At 56.2% G+C, this 25,563-nt stretch overlaps 7 protein-coding genes across 7 annotated transcripts; 2 read left to right on the top strand and 5 right to left on the bottom strand.

Annotated features, from left to right (window-relative positions):
* Positions 1-156: 156 nt before the first annotated feature.
* BCV69DRAFT_246869 (RCC1/BLIP-II) lies at positions 157-2,010 on the bottom strand (the record flags this gene model as incomplete). Its single annotated transcript, XM_025490230.1, has 3 exons — positions 157-1,624; positions 1,657-1,874; positions 1,957-2,010. Coding segments are annotated over 3 exons (1,740 nt in total), but the record flags the coding sequence as incomplete, so codon positions are not given.
* A 932-nt stretch (positions 2,011-2,942) lies between these two features.
* On the bottom strand, positions 2,943-6,854 carry BCV69DRAFT_257718 (ARM repeat-containing protein). The gene is made up of 4 exons (XM_025490635.1): positions 6,270-6,854; positions 5,843-6,175; positions 3,482-5,771; positions 2,943-3,385 (listed from the first exon to the last, which is right to left on the bottom strand). The coding sequence occupies exons 1-4, from the start codon at positions 6,378-6,380 to the stop codon at positions 3,198-3,200; spliced, it is 2,922 nt and encodes a 973-aa protein (XP_025348918.1). The 5' UTR covers positions 6,381-6,854; the 3' UTR covers positions 2,943-3,197.
* A 2,252-nt stretch (positions 6,855-9,106) lies between these two features.
* BCV69DRAFT_153855 (hypothetical protein) lies at positions 9,107-9,560 on the bottom strand. The gene has a single exon (XM_025489373.1). It carries the CDS (start codon positions 9,460-9,462, stop codon positions 9,232-9,234), a length of 231 nt encoding a protein of 76 aa, XP_025348917.1. The 5' UTR covers positions 9,463-9,560; the 3' UTR covers positions 9,107-9,231.
* On the top strand, positions 9,321-13,158 carry BCV69DRAFT_153883 (hypothetical protein). The gene is made up of 3 exons (XM_025489374.1): positions 9,321-11,681; positions 11,769-12,254; positions 12,342-13,158. The coding sequence occupies exons 1-3, from the start codon at positions 9,660-9,662 to the stop codon at positions 12,876-12,878; spliced, it is 3,045 nt and encodes a 1,014-aa protein (XP_025348916.1). The 5' UTR covers positions 9,321-9,659; the 3' UTR covers positions 12,879-13,158.
* A 731-nt stretch (positions 13,159-13,889) lies between these two features.
* Positions 13,890-19,801, bottom strand: BCV69DRAFT_281683 (hypothetical protein). The gene has a single exon (XM_025492066.1). It carries the CDS (start codon positions 19,422-19,424, stop codon positions 14,031-14,033), a length of 5,394 nt encoding a protein of 1,797 aa, XP_025348915.1. The 5' UTR covers positions 19,425-19,801; the 3' UTR covers positions 13,890-14,030.
* Positions 19,802-19,914: 113 nt separating this feature from the next.
* Positions 19,915-23,241, bottom strand: BCV69DRAFT_289769 (hypothetical protein). The gene is made up of 3 exons (XM_025493674.1): positions 22,759-23,241; positions 21,780-22,684; positions 19,915-21,697 (listed from the first exon to the last, which is right to left on the bottom strand). Exons 1-3 carry the CDS (start codon positions 23,068-23,070, stop codon positions 20,053-20,055), a joined length of 2,862 nt encoding a protein of 953 aa, XP_025348914.1. The 5' UTR covers positions 23,071-23,241; the 3' UTR covers positions 19,915-20,052.
* A 204-nt stretch (positions 23,242-23,445) lies between these two features.
* Positions 23,446-25,013, top strand: BCV69DRAFT_281681 (acid phosphatase/Vanadium-dependent haloperoxidase). Its single transcript, XM_025492065.1, has 2 exons — positions 23,446-23,819; positions 23,936-25,013. Exons 1-2 carry the CDS (start codon positions 23,593-23,595, stop codon positions 24,735-24,737), a joined length of 1,029 nt encoding a protein of 342 aa, XP_025348913.1. The 5' UTR covers positions 23,446-23,592; the 3' UTR covers positions 24,738-25,013.
* Positions 25,014-25,563: the final 550 nt, after the last annotated feature.

Below are 25,563 nucleotides of genomic sequence, written 5' to 3'. Positions count from 1 at the left end.
CACCATCTCCTGCGCTGGACCCTGTTGGTCACGCGCACAGCCAAATCACCACGCCGGGCCAGACACGGATACTAGTCTAGCATGACACCCACACTCTCGCAACCTCGGACCAAAGATGATGGTAAGGTGACGTTGTATGACGGCGATAGTACTATTTCAGCTTCGACCCCTCGTACTCGCCTTGCCCTTCTTCGCAGCAGCTGGCGCACCTGTCCCATCCCCATCTGCTTTCCTCTTGCCCCCACGCCCAGTAGCTGCAGTCGATGTTGCTCCACCCCTCCCTCTTCCTCTGCCCCTTCCCGTAGACCCCTTTGTCGCGCCTTTTGCCTCTGCCTCTTCCACATCTATGCCTTCCGTCTTACCATCCTGACCCTCTTCGCATTCGGGGCAGAACCACTCGCCATCTGGCACCTCGTCCAGCTTGGGTGTCAAACAGCGCAAGTGGTAGGCATTCTCGCACTTTTCGCACTCCAGCGTAACCACATCCTCTGGCATCTCCTTTGAGCAGATCAGACACACCTCGCTCGCCTCCACCGCTTCCGGGTACCTTGGCAGCGAGGAAAAGGCGTCGCCCTCGGGCCGTGCAAGGAAGAAGGTCGTGTTCTGCCCTCCGGCAATGTCCAACAGACCAATCTTGTCCAGTGGATCGCAGCGCTGAGGTTGGGTAGCGCTCTTGGGCTTACCCTCGCCAAGTCCCAATTCACCATTGGCAGCATTCTGACCCCAGACGATGTTCATCGTGGCGTACTTGGGTGCCCCAGCTTCCAGTTCGTCTCCAATCGCGAATAATGTCATGCCACCCATGGCGGCTTTCCGCACCTTGACCCCCATCAGGGACTGCATGTATCGGAAAGAGGTCCAGCCTTGCCCGCTGCCACCATCTCCGCTAACTTTCCACTTGCCTGCCAAGTAGTAGGTCTGCGACCTGTCCACCACGGCAGAGCTCGTGGGGCCTGCGACGACAGTGGCCGCCCTGCTAGCTTGGTTCTCTCTGGCAAATTGCGGCACGAGTGCAGGTGTCATCTGATCATTGGCATTGCCCAGCCCAAGCCGACCGTAGCCTCCGAAGCCCCACACGTAGCAGAAGCCCTGGTCATCCAGCGCAATGGAGTGTTGCTGGCCGCAGGAGATTTCCACGATTTTGTGCTCGGCAAGACCCTTGACGAGGATGGGTGTAGATTCTTCGGCAAAGGCAAGCCTGTTGCCCGAGACAAAGTGCTCCCCGGTCCGCCCGTTGCCTAGTTGACCGCGTTCCATCGACCCGCTTGCGTACACCCTGCCGCTGGCGGTCAGGAAGAGAGAGAAGGTCAGACCTGCAGCCACTTGTACGACGGGGTCATTTGCCTTTGACCAAGGGCCGGACTCGATCCGGGTGAAGGTGGCTACGACATCACCGCCCCTAGAAAGGGCCAGCTGAGAGTTGAGATTGGAGCCTGCGCCATAGACGGAGCCTCCTCGTGTGACCAAGAGGGTATGTGAGCGACTACATGTCGCATGTACGATGTCGCTCCGCGCAGAAGCATCCAATGATGGCGAGAAATGAGTCTTGCGATTGAGACGCAGCGGCTCATCTAAGGCAGTCTGGGAGGCAGGGACACCTGGATGTGCCGAGGGAGGAAGAGCGCTTCCCTAGTTAGGTCACTTGTCCAGTACCACTCGGCTCGCTCGATCTTCTTCTCCTCACCGCATTGACCCTTTTCATTCCTTCCGTATGAATAGACATCCCCGCTGGCGGTGATGAACAAAGCATGACAAGCGCTATGTCCGGCGACGATCTTTACGATGCGCTGATTGGAGATGGCGCGGAGGATGTGCGGGGCAGGCAAATCACTGTGGGAGCAAAGGTGTGGAAATACTTGCGTCTGTGCCTGCAGCTTTGGTATTTATTATTCACGGGCCCCTTTTGGACAGAAAAGGACGCTGGTAGACCTCTCACCTTGGGGTTCCGCCAGCTACTTTGCCGCTTTTCCGTCCGAGGTTGGGCCAATCTGTGCCTCCTGCAATGAGCACTGGATGAGGGATGGCCACCGATGCGTATCGTGGAGTTGGAGGAATGTAGGCCTAGGTGTCAGCAGTGCTGTCCATTCGAGATGTAGGGTGTCTCGCTTTCTCTCCTCTCGGGAGTCGGACGGGGAGCAACGGCATGCGCGATGAATCGGTAGCAACTTACCCCTTCCCCATTGGACTTGACTCGCAGTGTCAGTCTCCTCAGCGTGAGGATTTGCCGCCATTGATTGCGTTCGGCGACTTTAGCGGGGGAGAAGCAGCGCAAGAGATGGAGGGCAGCGGGGAGGGGGGCCGGCAATGGAGGCGGCAAGGGCGGCAAAGGGCAGTGGATGAGGTGAGTGTTGGGTGACTTTGAGTGCACGGGGGCAAGACGAGGTGCAGAGGCGTCGCGTCCTTGGCTCTGCCTCTTTCCTCGCTGTGCCAAATGCGCGGCGTGTCGCGTCTAAATGAACAACGGGACAAGGGCAAGAGCTAGAGGATGGAGCGGGGTCCGGAGCACATTGAACGGTGTTTGGATGGAAGAGAGATGAAGAAAGTCCCCAAGACAAGATGGTGGCGCTGATTGGCTGTGCCCGAGGTAGGAGAGAGAATGCAGAAGCCGAGGGGCCGGAGGGTAGGGTTGGATGTCAGGGTGAGCGTGTAAGGTAGTCTAGACTAAGATGACCAACGGCCCAATCTTTTTCAACCCGCAAAGCAATGGAACAAGCCCTGGACCCCCCTCGCTTCATCCTACTCGGCCTCAGACCACCGGACATTGGCGCCCAATTTGCAATACCGGCCAAAAACAAAAATGGACCGCGGGAACCTTGCGGCCCTTTGAATCAAGGGACAAAGTCTAAAGAAAGATGCGAGCCATAAGATGCTTGACTCATCCGTGATTGCCGTGACAAAGTAGCCGGCAAAGAACGAGGCGTCCATCAGTCTCAACATAGAGTAGCTGCGTCACTTTCCCGCCCTCGGTACATTGACGCAGGCAGCAAATCTATTCGTCTGCATTCATTGTATGAAGGATATGTGTCTGCTCATGGTTCAGAAGCTCAGCTCAGACCCTCGATGACGTAGTGAGGGAATGGGAATTGATGGAGATGAAAAAGATTGTGCGGCTTCCTACTTTCTTACTCATCTCATCTGCTGTCGACCAGCGCCACCGCTGTCACACAGACCTACGCGTATTCCCCTTCGTGCCTGCTTCAGATGTTGTACCTCTCTGCTAGCCTCACTGCGATTGGCTCAGGCAATTGCTGCCGCATCGTAGCCCATCCAGCTCCGCTCATTTCCCGGAAGCCATGCAGGATGGTGTGGAACATCTCGTTCAGCTGTTGCGACGGCGTGGTCCACCGCACCACAGCGTTGCAGAAAAAGATGAATCCCTTGACCGCTGCAGAGGATGGTGTAAAAGAGTATAGGGCGAGCAGTGGTCAGCAGTGACACTCAAGGGAATCTCCTTGAGCCGACCTTGATCCTAAGTACTCACCACCATTAGGGTTGACCTTGATCATCTCACACAGTCCTCGGAAAGCGCTGTCCTTCTCTTCGTTGTCCTTGATGTCCCACAAAGCCTGGCACCACTCTTCGAAGAAGACGCCCAAGTGAGGTGCCACCAGCTCTGGAGCTACCAATCCCAATCTGCCGATCGTTACCGCTGAATTCTCCGTCAGCGACTTGACGCTCTTGGTCGACAGTAGCACAGGTATGAGCTTCTGTATCAACGGCTCGACGAACTGTGCAAAGTCAGGCGGAGGTTGCTTGGTGCCCCCTCCAGAAGCGGCGTTTGATCCAGTGCTGGTCGATGGTGTGGCTGATTCATCTTCAAGGGCTCCGTACTGAAGAGCAATTTCACCTACCGCCCAAGCAGCATTGTTGCACACCGAAACATTGCCCATCGAAGGCTCTGGCACGATCTGAGATATCAGTTCCGGCATGAGCTCAGGGATAGTAGGGCGTAGCAGCCCAAAAGCGGAGATGGCAAGGTCACCCAGCAGTGCATAAGCTGATTGACGGATGGGAGCCGAAGGAGAGGTGATGCATCCACCTAGCAAAGGCACAAGCTGGACCTGCCCCGCGCCTCCGTTGCTCGTGCTGACCACGAGTTCCATGAAGTGACCTCCTAGTCCTTGACTGAGACCACTGAGCAGATCCAGAGCAACGACAACGAATGAGTCGTCGGGCATCTCGCGATCCGGCTCCGGTTTGCTCAGCTCTTCTTGTGTTGCGAGCAGATTATCATTGATGATCTTGAGACAGCGGGTGTAGACCGGCGGCGAATGAGCAGCAAAGGCTGGGCCCAAGGCAATGGTTACCGACGATAGACACTCCAGCAGTGGAATCAACTGAGCATCGTCATCAGCTAGACCAGTCCACTTGCCGATCAAGGGCGGCATGAGTATATCGACGTATTCAGCCCTTGTACCCAGAGCAGCACCGACCGAATCAGCTAATGTTCCGATGGCATCGTACAGAATCAGCAGATTCTTTTGCTGGTACTTGCCGAATGCAGCAGCAAGAGTTCGCAGGACGGGCTCCAGGTAAGGCGCAAGATCTTCGCCAGTCTCCTCTTCTAGCGTTGCAAAGGCAGAGCATCCGGCTTCCTGGACCCTCTTGTTGTTGTCCATGACCATGTGCAACAGTCCTTCCATGACCGGCAGGAAGTAAGCTCTCTGAAAGTCGGGGGACTTGTCCGCGATGCACCAGGAAGAATACCGGCCGAGAGTCCAGCAGGCAATTGATCGGACCAAAGGCTTTGAGTCTGAGAGGCTGTTGACGAGGAATGGCACCAGCGTTGGCAGATGGGGCTGAATACCTCCAATGCAGCCTTCCGCGATAGCACCTAGAGCGAGAATGCCGCTTTCCCGCTGAAGCCAGTCCGGCGAGAAGAGGCGGTCCTTGAGGTATGGCAAAAGGATCTCTAGGAGCTGCTCTCCGAAATGACACGCCATCACGTCAAGGGCAGCAGCTGCACACTTGCGTAGATTCCACTCGACTTGCTCATCGTCATCGTAGTCGTCATCGTCGTCGTCGTCATCGTCGTCATCGTCGTACTCATCGTCATCTTCAGCTGTCGTTTGTCCCTCAATGGCTGCTCTCGACTTCGCTTGCGCGCTGCCACTGGCGGCACCTGCTGCAGCTGGTGCGCCATTGTCTTGACTGGCCATCTTTTCAGTCTTGTGGGACTTTCCAGAGTAGTGTTGAGGCTTGACATCCTCTGCTCTGTCAGGCACAGCGGCATCATCCTCTTCTCCACCTAGCAGGATGAGGTCCATCTCATTGTACACCATGGACTTGAGTAGGACTGGCGCAACTCGAGCGAGATAGGGCGCCAGATGTTCCTGAACGTTTGGATCCTCGGCAAATTGCAGCCAGAATTCGCAAGCTTCGACAGCTACGTCTTCGTCTGAGTCCTGCGTCGAGTAAAGCATGAAGTCGACGACATTCGGCAGTTGAGGCATGAGCTTGTCTGGCCGAGCTGAGAGGATGAGGACCAGAGCTTGACAAACAAATTTGCGGACGAAATCGCTTTCGTCGGAAGCCCTTTTGAAGAGGCAAGAGAGAAATGCGTCGATGTGATTTTGCAGAGCTGAAGAGCCGAGGGAGATGAATTGGTTCAGACAGTTCAAAGCGTGCATGCGTATGCGAGCCTCCGAGTGGTCGCTCCCTTCTATGAATTTGGGGATGAGAATGTCGAGTACTTTCATGCCGTTGATCTCGCATTCGTCAAGCTCATGCGGCATATCTTCGCACATCTTGGCGAAAGTCGAATACGCTCCCTGTGAAAGTCAAGCAGAAACGTCAGCTCTGCACGAAGTTCCTCACAGGTTGCAACCATCGCCGGACTGACCTCGGCCTCGTTAATGTTCTGCGAACCCATTAGCTCGGTCAACTTGATCAGTCCTTCTGGCCAATTTGCTGGACCTTGAATGGCCATCAACATCGTCATGACCTGCGTAGCCGTCCGTCTGAGCAAGTCTTCGGGCATACTTAGCGCAGGTAGAATAGTCATCTTGATGTACTGCAGTGAGTCCTGTGAGACCTTTTCGCGATTGTAGAAGAGGTGATTCTTTAGAATCAGGCCGGCTACAGACCTCACCGATGGCTCTTCCGAGGTGAGGCTGGTGAGGGTGAACACAAGATAGTTGGCATAGTCGGGGATGTTGCTCAGGGTATCGAGGCGCTGTGCGGAACAAGGCCGAGCAGGCGCAATAGTCAGGCAATGCAAGCCAGCAGTCAGTATGGTTGCCACATTGAAACGTCGCTGTGCGACTCACGTCTGCAATGTCTGCCTGGTCTGCGCCATATGCTGTCTGACTCTTCTTGAAGAGCTCGACCAGTTGTACCAATCCCTCCTCCTGGGGCGCCCAGCCCGATGAGGACGCCATTCCGGGCGTTTCCTGCTTTCGCTAGTCGCGATCAAAAGGATGAGTCTGGCGCGAGCTGATGCACAGGGCCTTCGGACTCAGCTGGCAAGCCAGGGTCACAGCGTAGCTGCTGCGTCTGGATGACTCTGGCGTAGGTAGGCTCTTTGGGAGCACTGAGATGACCCGGAAGTATACCGAGCGAATCAAGGGCTCCCACTGGCGCAAAGGAAGCGATCGGGGAGGAGTGCAGATGCTACCGCCTGCCTCTCGATAGTTCACGATGAGGGTGAAGTATGGAAGCCCCTTACACCGACTAAGTCACGCTGGTCGCGACCAAAGCTGTGATGCCTTTGAGCTGGCTGACCCTCCTGTGACAACGATGCGGGTCTGGCAGTGAGCTGAGGATGCGAGAAGAGGGGGCGGGAGAAGCGGTAGGGCAGGTAGCGGCTTGCCAGCTAATGTGACGATCTGTGTCGATCTTGTGCGAGTCCGGAAAAAGCAGCCAGAAGATCAGCCAGGCGACAAAGTGGGGAAGCCCAGCCTCGGTAGATCATGGCGCGCGCGTGTGCCGTCGCGCGCAGGAGACTTCTCCTCCCGCTTCCCGCTCTCTACCTCTTCCATGGAGGAGAGGGGGTAGGCGAGGGGACGAGTAAATGGCAGCCTCATGGTGCACATACACAGCATCCGAACCATACAACGAAGCGGCTGACGTGGCAGTGAGGCCCTTTACGGTGGCCGTGAAGTGAATGGAGCAAGACCTCACGCAAATCTATCAAGGACGCACGAGACGCTGCGATGTCATTGCCCACAGAAGTACGACTCCAGAGCTCAGCATTGCCCCTTGGAAGAACTTTCTGGCCTATGTCTGTACCTTGGATCGCCTGAGCGCCGGGAGGGGACAGTTGTTCTGGTGTGAGGAGCGTCTCCATGTTGCAGCTCGAGGCGGTAGTCGGCCATCCTCCTTACCCTCGGTCTGACCAGAGCTCCACTTGAAGTGTTCCTACTTTCCGGGCAGCGCCTCTTGTACCTCTGTTGCTTCACTTGCTCCCATCCGTCATGCAAAGGCTTGCCGAAGATCGACCACGAGACCTCCGGGGCACCCAAGATTCCCACAGTGCCTCGAGAGCGCCCTCCACACCAGCTAGACTGACACCGCTCCCGACCTCTACTCACCATAAGTTTTTCCTTCCGCCACAGCCATTCTGCCCATCGCCTGCGACGTGCAAACTACCGGCGCGTTCTCGGTGTCCCCAGGTCCCAGACTAGGAACAGAACAGGGACGCTGGGGGCGCCTCGCCGAGATTGACGTTTCGTGGCTTCTCGGGTCAGACTGATGGCACAGAAGCCGTAGAACGGGCGTGCCCCGCTTCTCGGCAACCGCGTGAACCCAGAAAGATCGATTCGGCTCAGAGAGAAGATTCGGAGTCATTACCTTTAGGCCAGGGTCGAGTAGTCGGCGCAACATGTCGCTCGCCTTGTTCGTATCGAAGCTGATTGAGCAAACCCATCGGATTCCGGCGCACTGAATGACTCGTGAAAGACCCGGTGAGCGAGCGGCTCCAACAGAATGTCATAGAGGACGCCACTCGGCCCCTATGCTTCCTGATTCTGTGGAGCCTGCACGCAGATTGCGCCCTCGTACGCCTCTTCCAAGCTTGGCGTGGGGCACGCCAGATGGATACCGAGGCTGCGTCAATTGAAGCACCAAGCCGCCGGTAGTGTGCCACGAGGAGGCCAAATGGGCCTAGATTGTGGAGAGATGGATGCGTACAAAGCCTAGTAGAGCCTGCGCCCATGGTATAAGCGAGGAAAAGCTCTATCGCGGATCATTGAACAGATCTGGCAAAGGGCTTCGGGCTACTTTATCACCATTGCCGCTTCTCCTTTGGTGCCTGTTCTACGCGGTGGACACCCGGAATGCGGTCTGAGCCTAGGCCCCGTAAGTTCTCACGCTGTTCGACGTCTCTGCCACCACTGATAGGATTGGCTCTTGCAAACGCACTTTGGAAGGTGGAACTAAGCCGTGGCAGAGATGCTCAGTATTAGACCTTTGCTTTCCTTTGCTTCTGCGTGAGCATCCGCACCACGTTGAAGCTTTGTCCGCCCCACCTACCTTGCCTTGTCCCCCTTCCATGCGTGCCCGGCCCTGCCAGGCAGCAGCGGATTTGAAGTTGCAGGCCAAAGACAGACGTGAGCCTCTCCCTCCTTCTATTCTGAATTGACCTGGCCTGGGCTTTTGCGACATGTGCACGGGCGTGGTGGATTAATCAGGCGGACGCGGGTGGACGCCCAAGTGGTGAGTGCGACTGCCAGACACCGAGGTATCCGCGGGGCGGTACAGGTTGAGATGAGATAGACAGAGCAGCCGACGCTTGCAGTGGTCAGGCAGGAAAGGCCCGGAAGGCAGTGTAGAGCAATTCTGGGAGCCGAGCCAAGGCAGGTGGGACAGCGGGTTGCTTTGCCCAAGGCGGTATGTAGAGATGGAGGGAGAGATCGCGACCTGTCCGGGCCATTAGAGACTGAAACCCCGGGCCATTTCTCGCCGAATAGGGACATCGGCGAGGTACCAAGACTGAACCATCTTCTCAACCCTTCAGACCTATACCACTCCTCCGCCACCATTTTACCTTGTTCACGGCCTCACTTGAAGCTCCCCGAGTGTCCGCCATCTCCGCCATTTACCCACAGCGCTGTGGCACTACCGCTTCGGACCATAACCCTTCGCGGTTCCTTCTGCATACCACAACAGCCCGATATTGCGAATTCCTTGCGGACTCTGAGCTCGACGACAGAAAGTAGCCGCCAGTCAGAGGCTAAGTCCGGCCAGCAAGGCACATCACCTCGCCCTCGCGGTGAGGTAATCTGCCTCTCGTCAACATCTTGCCTTTGCATATCCCTTCTTCTTCAAACGTCTCCGGCACTTTATACACGCTAGTGCCGACAGAGGTAGCCTCAGTCTCCCCCTCGCCTCGTCTCTTTCTTCGGCCTGCCTCCTGCCTCTCGACGAGGTCTCTTCTTCTCCTTCCTCTTCCTCCTCGCACTCCTGCTCCTTCTGGACGCGCTCGCGTATACGCATTGCAACATCTTTGCCTTTCGAGGTCATAGATATGAGCGGTACTTTGCAACTCTATTCCCCCACTTCACAGTCTTCTCGAGTCGATTCAAGCGTCTTCAGAAGGCACTGCTCTAGCAGCAAGCTTCTGACTTCGCTGTACAAGTCGCGTTCTAGCCTCTCCTACCTTGTCGCCTCTGTACAACAGCTGGATACGTACTAGCCAACGTTGTACATAGCCGCTCCGGATGGGTCCCTCACGTCGTCCGGCCCCACGGCAACTCCCTTCTGGCTCCTTTGGGTCCTCAGCTTCGTCATCCAATCCAGAAGCTGCATCCTCTTCATCCTCATCCTCTTCTTCTCTAGCCGTCAGTGGCCTCATGAACACACCTCCATCGACTCACTTCTCACCTATCGCGTCCGCATCGTCAAGATCCAACCAGTCTTCCTCTTCGGGCGAAATGACCGCACGCGTTCACTCTTTAGCGTCCGAGTCAACAGCACGGGGTGGGGGACCAATAGAGGGCAGTAGTCGCAAAGTCGCTGCAATGAATCGAGCTAGCATGGCATGTGTAGCCTGTCGGGAAGCAAAGCATAGGTGCGACGGACAGTCACCGGCCGCACTTCTTGGCGCACCGATTACAGCCCCACCCCGACAACTCATGCTGGATGGCTCTGCTCCTCCACCCACACTCTACCCTGCCGATCAACAATGTACGCGCTGCAACCTCAACGACATCGACTGTCTCTGGGCTCCCAAAGCTAAGTTGGGCAGGCCTGCGAAGAAGACAATCGGTGCCACAGCTCCACTTGGAGGCGCCGACAAAGCCTCTGGAAGGAGTTCAAGAGGTGTCAGCAGTAGCAAGACGCCGCTAGCAACCTCTTCGTCCGTCCACTCGACAAGCAGGCCTCCTGCTCATTCAGCCTACCCCGCGCCCTTTTCCAGTCCATCTGAAGATGAGCTGTCTTGGCTGTCGGTCCCACATGGCTATCCGCGGCAGTCAATACAGTCTCCACCGCTCGGATCTGACTGGATCGGACACGGTAACGTACCCCTAGGCTCAGGACCCCTCGTTCAGAACGCGGACTCCGTGAACCCCTTCAGCCAACATTCGCGTTCTGCTCTGCCGCCGTTAATGGCGGGCCCCGCTTCGAGCTCGTCTTCGTATCGTCCGCAACAACAGCTAGGCACTTCCGGACAGATGCATCGGCCATTGTCTCCGCCACCACCGCCGTCTCTACGCACAAGTCCGATAGGTGCTTGGAGCTCCTTCTCGAGTGCAGTCAACCCAAGGCCCCATGCCCCCACAAACCTCTTCGATGCACAATACCATGTGGACAGGGGACAGCCACAGTACTCTACCGATCCTCATCCCCGCTACAGTCAAGCACTGGCAAGCACTTTTCATTCCAGCGCCTTTCCTTCGGAATCGCCATCGTCCGACTCACCCACGGGCTCTGTGTCTGGGACCGTTTCCGGTTCGCTGTCGGGATCACTGTCTGGCTCGACACCCGGCTCGATGTCATATTCTGCTGCCGCCCATTTCCCTCCTCAAATGAGAAGTCATGGTGTGATGATGCCTCGACCACATCAACCAGGAAGCCACAGTGCTTCCTTTCATCTATCCCCTGCTATCCCTCTGACGGCCACTGGTACAGCCATAACGCCTTCAGCTCACTCTCATACGGACCCTATCACCATCCGTACCGGAATGCAACTCTACTTTGCAAGCACGCCACGGTACTGCCTGGCTCTTGCGCCCTGTCAGCAATATCGGCTTTTCGCAGCGCTGGAGCGGTGGGCTTGGTTGATCGCGGAGCAGCCGCGGTCACAATTACCAGAGGAAGCCAAAGACTTTTTGACTCTATCCCAGGTGCTTGCTGCTGTAGGGTGGAAGCTTTCGCGCGATGACGCGGCTGGTGTACTGCACAGTCTGTTCCTACAGCAGGCTCGTGACGGCCTGAGTGGTATCCTTTCCCGACCGTCGGACGCTTACAAGTCTTGCTCCGTTCCTCAGCTCGTCAGCTGCCTTCAGGCGCTACTGCTAGGTAGCACCATGGAGTACGCTCTGGCGGATACTGATCGAAGTGGAAGCTACCTGCAAAAGGCAGCCGACATCGTGATCGACCTTGGCATCTCAGTCTTTGATTCAGCATCACCTGTCGCGACTAGTCGCGACCGTGAGCGCTCCATACCATCCACAGGCCTCAATGCGATTCAAGTCCCGGAGATGGAATTGGCTGATGATGTCAGACGATGCTTCTGGGAGGTGAGTGAGAGGATGTTGGACGTTCCAAAGCAAAGCAAAGCATATTGATGCCAACCCTCACCCCTACCGTTCTCATCTCTTCTGCAGCTGTGCATCATCCAGACAATGTTCTGCTCTGCAACGTCAGGGGATGCTTCCATGTGTCTCCTGCGTTCCGGTATTCCCATCGACGTCACCTTCCCGGACTCCCCGCCACCATCTTCCGAGTCCGACTACGGGTTGCGCGTCAGGTGTGCTTCCCTCCTCCTGGAATCGGTACAGTCAGTCCCGCCCAATCCGAGCGCCAGGCTGAATCGACTCGAAGCATTGAACGGTGTTGTGACAGAGATTGCCCAGTCGGCCAGACGTCGCTTCGAGAACGGACTTACGGAGGAATCGGTGGAGATGACATACACAGCCTATGTCATGCTCAATTCGGCTCGCATCCAGCTCATCAGGATGACGTTCTTCCCTACCTTGTACAATGAGTTGGAGGTACCTGACATGCCTGTTGACAGTGTGCAGGGCAAGGCTAGTCTGGTTGCGGCTTTGCCGCTTCAGGTCGCCAGAGCTGCCATCAAGACCATCATCCAGGTGAGTCCAACGCGAAACGGGCAGGTGTCGTCTCAGTCTCGATCATCGATACTGATTAGGCCATTGCTCTCCCTTACGTCTCACCAGGCCGCAGACAACATCGTGCAGCTTACTCGCGCCGACAACAACGCTCGAGTCTCTTTTCCAAACCTTTACGGGTCGGCGCGCTTGCCAGTCACCCCAGTGCTCAATCATTCTCCCTTCCACGGGTCATCACAATTGACCGCTAGCTTTGCGTACGTGGCGGCAGCTGCCCTCTGGAAGGACCTGGTTGACACGACGCCTTATCGTCGTGACGATGACAAGCTCGCTTCGGCTGCCAGAGCAGAGTCCACGAGTCGCGCGCTGATCAGCGCCTTGGCGAAAGACCCTGGCAAAGCTGCTGATAGTCACACCTTGCCGCAAAGCTCCCGCAAGGACGATCGATCGGAGGGGGAAAGCAGTGAAAGCAGCGCCACAGATGTTTCGGTGGTATGGAGGCACTCCAATGTGCTCAGCAACCTCGCTTTTGCACATAGCCATCTCGTCGCTGCTAGTCATATATGGCCCATTGCTGGCAAACTCGCAGCCGATGTTGCAAATTGCAGGAGTTTGGTTGACCGTCGGGCGCCACTGGACGGCTAATATGGCCCGCCGCTGCAAAGGATCGTCTTGGGTACGATGAGTACGTGGTGAGATGAGAAGGGAAGCTCTAGCTTGCTGGCAAGCTGCTCTTTCTTTCAAGTGCGGGTACAAGGCGACCATCATTGTGACCCAACAAGAGCGTTGCTGTCGGCATGCCCATCTTCTCCTCCATCAGCGCAAGAAAGGCACGACCTTCAGTGAGCCATTCATACGGTACTCTGTCTCCTTCGGCTTTACGAAATCGTAGAGTCTTGATTACCGCCAGACTTCCCCCAACTCTCCTACACTGTAAAGCTAGACCAGCTGCATCACTCTTTCACCTCTCCACATCTTCCTCATTTGCTGCTCTCTGTCATTGTTTCCCGCAGCGATGTTGTCGCACGTCGCACGAATACCGACATCGTTGCCATCATTATAACCATCTCATCATCAACCACAAAGTCATCATCAACGTCATTATCGTCACTGTCAACATTGTCATCGTCATTACCACTACCACCATCGTCATTACTACTACCACCATCATCGTCATTGTCGTCTCCAGTTCGACATTGCAACAATGTCATCGTCTCAGACTCGCTGCTGTGCCCTTGTGCCCCTGCTCCATGTGTGCCATTCCCTCACCTCTGACCTGCATCTCAGTGAGCGCTCGCTCCCTGGCCCCTCGCCTCTCGCCGCTGGTCTAGCGTCACATGATCACTTTCCGGTTTCGTTGATACCGACTGAGTCCCCTTGATTTTGATGTTGCTCAAGAGGAGACATTCAAGCTAATTCCGTGGGGTGTGGAAGGTGGAAGTTTATGACGGAGCGCTGCGCTGGCCCTTCCGATCCCTTCAAGTCCATATGACCAATCCGCGTCGCCTGAGCTTCTCTTTGCCGTTGAGAGTCGACTGTGCAAGTGGGCGGAGACAGCGCTTCGCCCACGCATCCGTTCCGTTCCGATCCATGCCGGCCAGCCGAGTACGCAAAGCCAAGAGGCGAGAAGCGAAAAGCACACATTGACCATGGATGGTAGTAGTAGCGCTTAGCAGCATGCAGAGGTATCATTAGATCAAGTCCAAGCTATGGATAGAGGAAATTACAGAACGACTCGCTCGCCACTCCTTTCCTCCCTTGCTCCGCTACGCAAATCGCCTCTACAGCAGCCCTGCCCTAGACGAGGATCGGTCCTTCCTCTTCTTCCTCCTGCACCTTTGCCATTTCTTCATCCGCACGAGTCAACGAAGTCTCAATGGCCCTCTCATCTCTCTTCTGCATTCTCAACTTCAGTGCAGAATTCAAAGACTCTACATATCCCTTCCACTTGACCAATTCCGCTAGCAAGTGGTTAGATTTGCGTTGCCAATTTGCAAGAGCTTTGCCGTAATTGGGTCCACGAGGGTTGTACAGGGCTAGCATGGGTTGACGGAGCTCATTGTGTGAGGTCAGCTCGGCTTCAGTACGGGAGATGTAGGCCAGACAGGCCTCCATTTGCTCTTCCTCTCGCAGTGCACTGGGCATGCTGGGAGCCACAGGGGCTTTCCACTCATTGATGCGAGTCCGGTCATTGGCTGATCGAGCGGCACCAGAGGGATTCAGAGACGATAGACTGCGAATCGATGCAGGAGGACGACTTCGATGTGAAGGTGGAGACAGAACATTCCCAACGCCTGCACCGGTGTAGCCTGATGCAATGCTCGGAGTACGACTGCCGAGGCGCGCTTTGCCGACCGAGTCGCCGCCCAGCCCATTTGTTACTGCATCTTGCCAACTCGTATAGTTGGCCACGTTCGAGGCCATAGATCGACCCGACCGTCCGCTCATGATGCTTCGATTGTCTGCAGTTGCAGCTGCATTTCTGTTCGTGAGCGAGCGGTAGATGCTGCCATCGGGCGGGGTGGCGAGCGTAGACCAAGTGGTGGTAGAGGTATCGCCGTGACTCGAAGCTGCATCGTCTGCCAGGTATTCGCCAGGCTCTGTGCTTTCGTAGCTCTCTTCTTCTTCGTCGTCAGGGACGGGCATCACCTTGTTCCATCCGTACTCCATGTTCGAGACTCCGCCGGCCAAGGGAGGCCGACTGGTCCTGGCGGCCCAGTAGTTGCAGGTGGATACCCACTCTTGCACTAGATCCTCAGTACCTGCCTGGAAGAAGTAGACGGCTCCCGAAGGCAAGGTAAGAGCTAGAACGTGCGGGCGCGCTCGATTGTATCCGGGCGGTGGCAGTGAATTTGCAAGTGTATGAGCAAGCGTAAATTCGCCCAGACTCGTTGCATTAGAAAGCCAGTTGCCGCCGCCGTACGAAGCGCCTCCTTTCGCTCCGACAGAGGAAGAGCTCTCTCCGAATTTGAACATCGACAGGATGCCCTTTGACACCACGACGAAGGTCTCCGTCCAATTCTTGTCTTTCGCTCGCTTCTGTGGAGCTTCCCAGTATTGTTTGCGGGAGAGGACACCTTCTTTGGCCCAAGGAGCACCGATCAGAGCAAGCTCGTTGTCAGTGAGCTCATCGACAGTGGAAGCAACCGAAGCTGGCCTTTGTAGATCGTCGCTGGTTCGCCCTTCCTCTCGAGCTTCTTTGATGACATTTTGGGCCAAGAGAGAATTGGCAAAGCCTAGAGAACCAGCATGGGTCTGAGGAATAGAGCCCGCGCTTGTCATCGAAGTCCCTCCGGAGCTTTGACTTCCACCTAGCCCACTTCCTCCAGTCATCCAGCTGTCATTGACGGAGCGGGATCCGAAAGAGCTCTGCGAGCCTAGATCCTCATTTTTTATAGCAGAAGTGACCCCCAAGAGACCCGCCATACCTCGAATACTGCCTCTTTTGAGCTGCGTTACTCGATTCGAGCTGTTCGATGAGGCTGAGGGCGGACCGAGGTTGGGTCTACTGCCTTTGCGACCAGGGAAGGATTTCAGGTGCTCGGGTGGAGCTACCTCGCTCATTGGCAGTCGAATACGGTCGCTCTTTACAGCGATGTACATCTCCTTGAGAACTGCTTCAAGATCGGCATCACCCTTCGAGTGGGTACCAGGCACAGGGCTACTGCGGGAGAATGTCCCCTTTGAGAAGCTGCCACCGCCACCGCCCTGGTGCTGGGGCGTCAATGAGCTGATGCTATCTCTCCGTGTGGGCCTAGAGCTGTCTGCCAGCGAAGACGAATCATTCTGCTCAGGTCGGAAACTCCTGCTCTGGAAGCTCATGGTATCGCTATCCATCTCTGAATGTTGTGACAGAGTCGGGTCGAACACGGCACCTCTATTGTGAGACTTGGGAGGGCTGAGCGGCATGCCCAGCTCTTGATCTGTACTGCTCGCTTCGCGCAGGGCTGACAAGGTGTTTTTGACGAACTGCGACTTTGTCATTCTCTCTGAGATGTCGGCGACATGCAAGTCGGTGTTGAGCAAGAGGAGCGAGAACACAACGGCGTGAACGCTATCGGCTGACCCACAGACAGAAGCAGGGTTGCAGAGCCAGTATCGCCTACTGAAGGCAGCCAGGATACGGTCAACCTGCTGAGTCTCGGCTCGCAAGAAGAGCTTATCGCACAAGATTCTCAGCGCAGCATCCACTCGGAGATTGGTGAAGTCGAAGTTTTCGAAGTAGTAGTCTCGGGCCGCCTCATTGAGAGTCCCCAGGCCTCCCAACCATTCAGCAATCTTCTCCTTTGCCATCCAAGTCTCGTCTTCTTGCCAACAGCGATCAGCAAGCTTTTTAGCTTGCTCTTGCGCTGCATCGTCCAGCGCAGCTTCCGGTTCAGAACCCGGAGATGCGGCGCTGGAGGGATTGCGTCTGTTTTGGCTAGTAGAAGGGCGGGGCCTTGATGGCGAGGAAGATCGGGGCAATGTGTTGTGGGAAGCTCGGGATACTTGTACCTCCGAACCTGGCGACGGAGATGTCCAGGTTCCGAGCCGATGTCCGGCCAAGTCAGAGGGAAGAGGTGCAAGGGTAGATGCTTCTCGAATCTGATGCCCTGAAGGCTCCGCCTCCATCTGAGGCTCACACGATCGTGTGATTGTCAGTGTTGAGTCTTCCACAATCTCAGGAGACGTAGGCTGTCCGGAACCAGTATCGGTGATGAGCCGAATAGTCTCTTCTGGAGGAATCTCGATCGGATCATCGTCCTCGACATCTGCGGGATCGACTCCATTGGCAGCCTGCTCAGCTCCGACGTTGAGTGTAGGCGCTTCGCTGGTCTCGTCTGCAGTCTCAAATGTGCCCATACTGGCTCCACTGACCGAGTCTCGAGGCTTGTTACTGTGTAGAGAAGGAGCAGCACGAGGCTCGACAGTAGATTCGCTCCGAGAAGCGGATGCTGGAGGCGAGGGCAACAGGGCCAGCGAGGCTCCATCGGAAGCGGTGGATATCGGAGGTGGCTTCCTGTGGTCTGCTTGGCCGGTGGGGATCTGAGTAGGGCTGCTTTTGGAGGCGTCTTCGGGGGCAAGTGGGGCGCGAGATGGCAAGCGAGGGAGACGGTGACCATCAGCACTCAGTGTGCTGTTCATCTCTGTTGCGCCTGACTGGGAAGAACCCTCTTCTCCGGGAGAGAGGTAGGGGCTGCGACTGCGTTCCCATGGCCGATGTACTGGCTTGCCCTCCACAATGACGGCAGATCCGCCCAACGAGGTGGTCGGCCTCATATTCTTCGCCGACGGCCCTGGCGCTTGCAAATTGGCAGTCGGCATGGTCGGGGTACTGGGAGCGCTCGAGGTGCCGTTGATCCTGTTCTGAGCATGCTCATCTCCCAGAAGCGAAGAAAGAGCGCCGTCTGCACCTCCGGGTGCACCATCCATGTCCGCTCCGAGCTCAAGTTTAGGTAAAGTCGGGCTTGGCCCCCAGCTGGTCTTCTCAGAAATCTTGGTCTTCTGTTCAAGGTCCTGCGCACTCTCCTTCAATGTATCATCCATCTCACGTTCCCATGCTTTCAAGGTGGATCGAAGCTCTGTTGCAGAGACGGAGACCGGTGTGACACCCTTCTTCGAGGCAGCCTCACTGCTCGTTCCGATCCCCGGCTTCGAAGACGAGATCGGCTCAAACGCCATTGATGTTACAGGTACACCTGGAGCAGAGACAGATCGAACGCCAGAGGACAGATTGATGGGTGCCGCCAGCCCTGCCGCCCGGCCTTGCAAAGAGGTCGTCTCGGCGAGAGGTATAGCTGCCTTGGTGGCAGTGTGCCGCTCAGATTCACCGATGAACCCTGGGCCACTTCGACTGAGACTTCGTGGACGGCCTTCAGCATACTTTGCCGGGATCGCTGGTACCGGCAAGGGAGGTGGGTCCAAGGTGGGAGCCCCTCTCGACCGACCTAAGGAAGGTGAAGGCGGAAGGGACGCGGAGCCCGTGTGAGAAGCAGTGTCATTCACAATTGCGCTTTGGTGGAGAGAGTGTGTGCTCTGTCGGGCGCCCGATGAGCTCTGCTTGCTGTACACTTTCTTCTCATCACTGGTGCTACTGCTGCTGCTGCTGGAGTCCCTGGCCGTGAACCGCTTCAGGAAGCCGCTAGTCTTCTTGAATCGGTCCTTGAAGCTGGAAGGCGTACTCTGAACGTTGACTCCGCTTGGATCCGAGGAAGGCCCGCTGCTACTGAGCGCACCTTCTTCTTGTGCAGCGCTAGACTGTTCAGCTGAAGCTTCGGTCCCATTATTCAACTTCGAGCGTGAAACGGGGCGAAAGCCCATGCTTGGGGCGCGACCTTCGTTCTTCGAAGACGAGGGAGGCGGCATGGCAGAAGACATTTGACTCTGTGCGTCAGTGGTGCCAAATCTGGTGCTACTGGGCGATTGAGGAGGCTCTTCGCGCTGTGGGCCAGCGCTTGTCTCGCCCGCCTCCCCCTCTCGAGGTGAGGTGAGACTTGCCAGACTATAAGTTGAGAGAGGGGGAGCCAGACCACCTTCTTCTTCTGAAGGGGGCAGAGGGGAAGCTGACGAGGCAGGTAGTAAAGGTTCCGTCCGTGGACTCCGCCATGGGCGGTGACCGGATGATGTCCCCAGTCTGAAACCGGGCATTGGACTGGCAGGAGAATGCGGGCTAAGATCAGAAGACGCGGCGGTTGTAGATTCAGGAGAACTTGTCCTCTCTTCTGCTGTTGTGCTCTTTAGAACCCAAGTCTCATTACTAGCCAGAAGCGTTTCGAAACTCTTGCCAATTTGCGAACCAGTCTTGCGTCCGCTGAGAGTGCGGCCGCCAGGAACAGAGCTGACACGGGGACCTGAAGATGACGAAGCGACAGGAGCGGATCCGTCTGTGGTAGAGGAGGCCGTAGGCTTGAAGGAAGTGGATGGCAAAGCGACCGCCGCAGGTTCTTCTGCTACTCTCTCGCTATGTCGATCGGTCTCGCTGGAGAGGATCGAGCGCGGGTTGCTAGTGCGGCTGCTCGTCTTTCGGAGGTCCGAGAAGTTAGCCTCCGAGGCGGAAGATGATGGTTTGTTGAAGAGCCAGCGTCTGGAGGGACTACTCGACTTGTTGTTCGTACCAGATGATGAGGTCAGGGGTCTACCGGAAGGATTGGTAGCGGAAGGAGGTGGAAGAAAGGCAGCATTGCCATTGCCTGCTTTGAATGGGGACGGCATACTGTGTACGCTCTAGGCGGGGCCCGAGGGAAGGACCCGGGAACCGCCCTGCTTCCGAAGCTGCACAAGGTGCGACCAATCTGCCAGAAGGAGACAGGTCTGGATGGAAGAGAAGCTCAGGAACGCAGCTCGGGCCCCTTGCCGCACCTGATCTCCCTCTCTTGAGCTGCCAGCCTGGACAAGCGCTAAAGAGGAGGTCCGAGTATGAGCGCCTCCAAATCTCAGCTGCACGTCTATGCGCAAGAGGGTAGCGGAGACAGGCTACCGGGCAACAGCGAGATGCCGAGGAGCGTGGACAAAGAAGAGGAGTAGGAGTAGAAGTGCAAATGCACAAAAGCAATGAAGGGACGCAAGTGTGAGGAGGAAGAAGTTACCAATGCAGGGTGGTATGGCACAGACGATAGCAACGACGCGACTGCAGCCGACAATTGCTTCCGTACTCCGCCTTCCGTCCAGGCGCGACTCTGACACAAAGGGCCACGAACAATGGAGCGGACTGAAAGATGATGATGGTATTGTGTGAGGAATAGAAACAAGCAAGACAGGAAAGCCAGAAACGTCTAATAGATCACCATGTATGTATCGCTGCCATCGTACTTCCTTCCACCCCTGCCGGACTGCTCAACAACTAGCTCTCTGCCATTAGCTTGGCCAGATCCTCATTGGCGGCATCTGCATTAGTCTCTGTCACCTCGAACTTGCCGCTGGCGTCAGATGCAACCCATCCAGTCTGTCTCTTGTACGCGGCATCCGAACGGTCGAGCAACATTTCTAGCTGAGCATCGCTGATGATCTCGTCCCCTTCTTCGGCCAATTGTACCTTTTCGCCTTCGAGGGCCATGAGTGACCGAGCCATGTCCTGCATCGACTCTTGCTTGCCTTTACTCGTCGAGCGACCAGCTGCCGAGCCATTCAGCAGGTCTGCTCCTGACACGCCAGCCGGCAGCTGAAACTCTCCATTCTTGATCACAATCGCCTCCAGCTTCCTCTTGTCACCAGCCCTCTTCAGCAGACGTGACTCGACGGTGTTTGCAGATACCAGACGGAAGATGAGCACAGGCTTCTTTTGCCCGATTCGATGCACTCGATCCTGGGCTTGCAAGTCCATCTGTGGGTTCCAGTCACTGTCATAGAAGATGACTGTGTCTGCTGCAACGAGATTGATACCCAGTCCACCAGCACGCGTGCTGAGCAAGAAGAGCTTGACAGAGTCATCCGAGGTGTCCTCGTTGAAGGACTTCATTTGCATCCTTCGGTCCTCCTGAGACGTGGTACCATCGATGCGGCAGGTCTTGATCTTCTTGTACTCGTCCGCCCAGTCTTCGATGATGTCGAGGATAGTAGTGAACTGAGAGAAGATGAGGACCTTGTGCTTCTTGGCGAACAAGGCGTCCAAGAGCCTGTTCAACATCAACATCTTACCACTGCTAGTCTCAAGACTCTTGTCGACCAGCATCTGCCCGTCGGGCTGCTTAGGCCAGTCAAAGAGGTAGGGGTGGCAGCAAATTTTCCTCAATTGCATAAAGAGATTCTGCAGCTTCATGTTGTGGATGTCCTTCTGAGCTTGCTTGATAGCGTACAGCTTGCCCTCTCGCTCTTGGTCACTAGCGCTGAGAGGTTCCGCCTCCTCCTGCTCCTCATCATCTCCAGCCTCGATGCGGTCGGCGAATTGATCGTCCGTCTCGTCTTCAGCGTAGCTGACGTTGTTGCCGCGAGAGCGGATTCGGCGCTTAGCAGACCCGGTAGGTCCTTGACTCTCAGCATGGCCATTCTGATAATTAGCATCGCTGCCGTTAGCTCCGTTGTATTCGATGGTCTCCACGGGCGGACTCTCGCCCAGAAGACTGCGAATTTCTGCGTAGGAAAGACCGGTCTTCTTCTCGAGTAGCCACTTGCGAATGGTACCGTGAACACACTCTTCGTACAACTCCTTTTGCAGGGCAGTCAGCGGAGCATAGAGCAAGTATTCCTTCTTGGGCGGCAGATTGCTCTCTACGTCGACTTTCAAGCGTCGAAGTAAGAAGGGCTTGAGGATAGAATGCAACTGCGTAATGACACTTCTGCTGTCCTCCTTGGAGAGAAGCCTGTTGTCGCCGCCCTCGTTGTGAATGTCAGAGAAGTCAAACCACTTTTCGAAAGTCTCGAGGTCATCAAAGATGTCCGGCAGAATAAAGTTGAGCAGGGACCACAGCTCCTTCAGATTGTTATGGAGCGGAGTTCCGGTGAGAATCAATCTCTGTGCGCTCTTGAACCGCTTCAGCTCTTGGATCAATCTGTTAGAACATAGGTAGGAGGAGATCAGTATCAGCAAGCAGTGATATTGGGGAAACTGCATGTCCTGGTTCCCATACTCACTTGCAATTCATATTCTTCAATCGGTGTCCTTCATCCACCACAATGTACTTCCACTTTAGATGCGAAAGGTGCGCCCGATCCATCATGGCGACCTCGAAACTGGTCACGACGACCGGGAAAGCCTTTTTCTCTTCAGGCGTGGTGGGATACTTGAGATGCCGTCTCAGCTCTGCTCGCTCGGCTTTGCCTCTTGAGTGGTACAGGAGGACAGGAATGCCGGGTGTGAAGCGCTCGAACTCGTTGACCCAGTTTGCAATCGTGGATAGCGGGGCGACGACGAGGAAGGGACCCCAGACCCCCTTTCCTCGCAAGTGGGCCAGGAAGGAGATGGTCTGTAGCGTTTTGCCTAGACCCATCTCGTCGGCCAAAATACCGTTGAGACCGTTCTCATACAGACCCACGAGCCACTCGTAGCCATCGATCTGGTAGTCCCGGAGCTCAGCTCCCGTCACAAGAGCTGGCTGTCTGGACGACCGAGAGGAGGAAGGTGTGGATGGCCTGGAGGAAGGTGTGCCGTTCTGGCTTTTCAGCTTCTTAACGGGTGTGGAGGTTCCACTCTTGAGATCGTCCTTTGTGATGTACTTGGAGACTTCCCAATCATCGTCATCCGTCTTGCGCTTGCCTGCGTTGGCTCGCTTCTGACGAGGGGCAGATGAAGAGTCCACTTTCTTCTCATCGGCGTCTCCGGCTCGGGTGCTGCGCCCGGCAGCCACTCCCTTGGCGACTCCCTTGGAGTATCCGCCTTGGTCCTCTCCAGTATGACCATTGGCGTTAGCCTTGCTTTCCTTCAACTGGGCCTCGGCTCTAGCCTTGCGCTCTTTCTCCATCTTGTCTGCCATGATCTTCGAGTAGACGCCAGACCGCTGAAGCAAAAACTTGAGCTTCGAAGCTCGCTGCTTGTGTACCTGTGAGGAGCCAGACAAGAGCAGCTAGTCAGTATCCGTCGAAGACATTGTTAGAGCAAGGATACATTACCCACCTCCGAATCTTCCTCCTCTTCCTCCTGTTGCTTCTTTCTCCGCCTAGCGTCCTCTTTCTCCTCTTCCGTCATGGCTTTACGACCGCGGCCCGAGCCTTGCGCAGAAGAGCTACTTCCATTGGCTCCATTGGCAGCATGACCGTTGCTCCCGTGAGCGTGCTGCGGTGCTTCGTCGCCAACACCCTCGCCTGCACCTTCTCTGTATTCTGATTCATCGGCGTCGAGGGCACGTGCGGTTGCGAGAAGCTCCTCGTCGACGCTCTGGTCATCGTCTGCGTCTGCCTGTGACTCTGGCTTAGCGGGAACAGCCATGGCGAGCTCTTCCGGAGGGTGTGAGGGATAGGAGCAGGAAGGAGTGGAAGCGCTAATCGAGGAGAGGAATCCGAATCAAGGCAGGACGAGGCAATCGAAGGTTGCAAGGATCATCCAGGAAAGGATGCCGTGGTACTGTTCAGCCGCCTTTGCTCCCACTACAGGCAGTGGCGGTTCTGGATGTTCGCATCATCAACGCGCGAGACGCGACCCGCCTCAATTACACAAGGCCTCTGCATCGGTGCTCGCGTGCGGGGTTCCGGAACGGAAGTGTGTGGAGGTACGCTCAGCCTCATACCTCGTTCCGCCTGTCTCCTGTGCCAAGACCTGGAGTCGGTTGCAGATAGGCTTCGGGAGCCTCCTCCCTCCCTTGCACTGCACCGCCTGATCCTCGACCTTGTGCTTCGGAAGCGCCTGTACTCCTATCTCACTTCCATCAGCTTTTGCCTCTCTGTCTGACTTCGATACCTGTTCGCTTCTCTTCGCTTCGTCCTCCATCTCTGTCCCGCTCATTGGCCACTCATGTCTCCCCGAGCACCCGGCACGCCCGACAGCCGCACCGGACTCACCGAGGAAGAGGGATCTTACGATACGCTCCAGGGAAGTTGGGAGCAGAACAAGAATGAGCCAGCTGGCAGTGTCTGGGCCAGGGCTCTTCGACTGCTTAGAGCATACGCGGGAGACTGGATCCTGACGATTCTGCTGGCTGGCACTCTCTGGTCTCTCAATCGAGCTTACGGATTCAGAAGGTACGTTTGCGGGTGATGCGCAGGCAGTGCTCGTCACTACACAGACATGCCGTTCATACTGACAGTTTCCCCAATCGATCGACTCCATCCTTTGATCGCTCTTGCCATGTCTACAGCCCATTTTCCCTAGACGACAAGAGCATCCAATACAGACACATACCAAACGAGAGAGTGCCTACCGCTCTCCTGATAGCTTGCGCTTTCGTGGTTCCGGTCATGCTACAAGCCACTGTCTCTCTTGGTCTCAGCAGACTCGATTGGTACGACTTCCACCAGTCTGCTCTTGGACTTCTCCTCACCCATGGTATCACTCTGACGGTCACTACTTGTGTCAAGATCTCGGTGGGTCGGACTCGCCCCGATTTCATCGACCGCTGCCAACCCCCCGTGGGAGCCGTTGACCCCGTTCCTTACGGACTCAATAGCGAAGCGATCTGCACCACATCTCTCGACTCAGCCCTCATCAAGGATGGATTCCGCAGCTTTCCATCGGGCCATAGTTCCGCGGCCTTTGCAGGTCTAACGTTCCTGACCTGGTTTTTGGCTGGACACTTCCACCTCTTTGGGGATCGAGCTCGCGTATGGGTCTCGTGGATCGTCGCTACGCCACCTCTGGGTGCTTGTCTGATTGCCATTTCGCGCCTGATGGACAATCGACACCATCCCACCGATGTCATTGCCGGAGCGATACTAGGAGCGGTCGTAGCGAGCAGCATCTACCATCAGTACTACCCTCCACTGTGGGCAGGCGATGGGCACAGACCGTACAAGCCATCTGCTCCTCCCAGTAGCCTGGTGATGACGCCGGCAGAGCGTGAGCATTTCCTGCGAGGATGCGACAATGCAGCGGGCGATCTCGAAAGCGGAAGGGCTGGAGATGGAGAGGCCAGTGGCCGCCACACGTCCACCGCTGTCTAAAGAAGCGGTACAGGCTACCTCTGCTTTTGTATATTACTTTGTGTCTGTTTGAACGCTCCTTCTTGAAGTTGACCAAGCGCTTAGCATCTAGCAGTTGTAACAGAGGTCCGGCGGTCTGGAGGCGGGTAGGCCGCGCGTGTTCGCTAGTCATCTGTTTCCCCCTTGCGTCGTTGATGTTCTCTCCCACATACCCGGTGACTGGTAGTTGCCCATTTGACAGTGCAGGCAAGGTCTTGCTGTTTCCGCACAAGAGAAGTCATCATCCCATTGCTGTGCTCCTGTGGCTGACACTTTCTTTGTCGTCATCGGCTGCCCAAATCTTCCTGGGAGGCGACGGGGCGAGATCAACACAGCGCGCTTTCTGACTTGACAGGCGGCAACAGGCGGCATCGGCCAGACACCAAAGGCAGGCAGGCAGGCAGGCAGCCACGGCAGGCGGCCACGGCAAAGGCAGAGGCAGAGCCAGCGACCAACCCGCGCCGCACCGCACGATCACACACACGCACACACCCAGCGACACACACACACACGCATCACCACCACCATTCATTCCACTTTGAGCGCAACACCATCCTCCCATCAGCCCTTTTTCTCTTCACCCAACACAGGCCGCGTCAGAGCCTCTACCGATTGCCCTTGCTTCTTCGAGGAACCCCCCACACGCCCACGCTCTCTTTACCTCATCTCACCTACCTGTCCGTGTCAAGTCGATCCGCTCATCTTCACCAACCGCAACAGTTGTTCCCGCTCGACTCGTTTCTTGACTTTCCTGCCAGCACCTCTCCTTCGCAATCGTGAGAAGACGAAGCGGACCAAAGATCACACC

This window comes from Pseudomicrostroma glucosiphilum (genome assembly GCF_003144135.1).
Source record: "Pseudomicrostroma glucosiphilum strain MCA 4718 unplaced genomic scaffold BCV69scaffold_4, whole genome shotgun sequence".
Taxonomy (NCBI): domain Eukaryota; kingdom Fungi; phylum Basidiomycota; class Exobasidiomycetes; order Microstromatales; family Microstromataceae; genus Microstroma; species Microstroma glucosiphilum.
This window is presented reverse-complemented; position numbering and strand designations above follow the sequence as displayed.

What these genes read in the sequence shown, in the direction of transcription:
- BCV69DRAFT_257718 (XM_025490635.1), bottom strand. Translation starts at nt 6,380, where the DNA reads ATGGCGTCCTCATCGGGCTGGGCGCCCCAGGAGGAGGGATTGGTACAA. An exon ending in ACCAGGCAGACATTGCAGAC is followed by an intron (nt 6,176 to 6,269) that starts GTGAGTCGCACA and finishes TGTTCCGCACAG; the next exon opens with CGCCTCGATACCCTGAGCAA. An exon ending in CAAGGTCAACCCTAATGGTG is followed by an intron (nt 3,386 to 3,481) that starts GTGAGTACTTAG and finishes CATCCTCTGCAG; the next exon opens with CGGTCAAGGGATTCATCTTT.
- BCV69DRAFT_153855 (XM_025489373.1), bottom strand. Translation starts at nt 9,462, where the DNA reads ATGACCTCGAAAGGCAAAGATGTTGCAATGCGTATACGCGAGCGCGTC.
- BCV69DRAFT_153883 (XM_025489374.1), top strand. Translation starts at nt 9,660, where the DNA reads ATGGGTCCCTCACGTCGTCCGGCCCCACGGCAACTCCCTTCTGGCTCC. An exon ending in TCAGACGATGCTTCTGGGAG is followed by an intron (nt 11,682 to 11,768) that starts GTGAGTGAGAGG and finishes TCTCTTCTGCAG; the next exon opens with CTGTGCATCATCCAGACAAT. An exon ending in CCATCAAGACCATCATCCAG is followed by an intron (nt 12,255 to 12,341) that starts GTGAGTCCAACG and finishes ACGTCTCACCAG; the next exon opens with GCCGCAGACAACATCGTGCA.
- BCV69DRAFT_281683 (XM_025492066.1), bottom strand. Translation starts at nt 19,424, where the DNA reads ATGCCGTCCCCATTCAAAGCAGGCAATGGCAATGCTGCCTTTCTTCCA.
- BCV69DRAFT_289769 (XM_025493674.1), bottom strand. Translation starts at nt 23,070, where the DNA reads ATGGCTGTTCCCGCTAAGCCAGAGTCACAGGCAGACGCAGACGATGAC. An exon ending in AAGAGGAGGAAGATTCGGAG is followed by an intron (nt 22,685 to 22,758) that starts GTGGGTAATGTA and finishes GGCTCCTCACAG; the next exon opens with GTACACAAGCAGCGAGCTTC. An exon ending in TTGAAGAATATGAATTGCAA is followed by an intron (nt 21,698 to 21,779) that starts GTGAGTATGGGA and finishes ATGTTCTAACAG; the next exon opens with ATTGATCCAAGAGCTGAAGC.
- BCV69DRAFT_281681 (XM_025492065.1), top strand. Translation starts at nt 23,593, where the DNA reads ATGTCTCCCCGAGCACCCGGCACGCCCGACAGCCGCACCGGACTCACC. An exon ending in CGAGCTTACGGATTCAGAAG is followed by an intron (nt 23,820 to 23,935) that starts GTACGTTTGCGG and finishes CCATGTCTACAG; the next exon opens with CCCATTTTCCCTAGACGACA.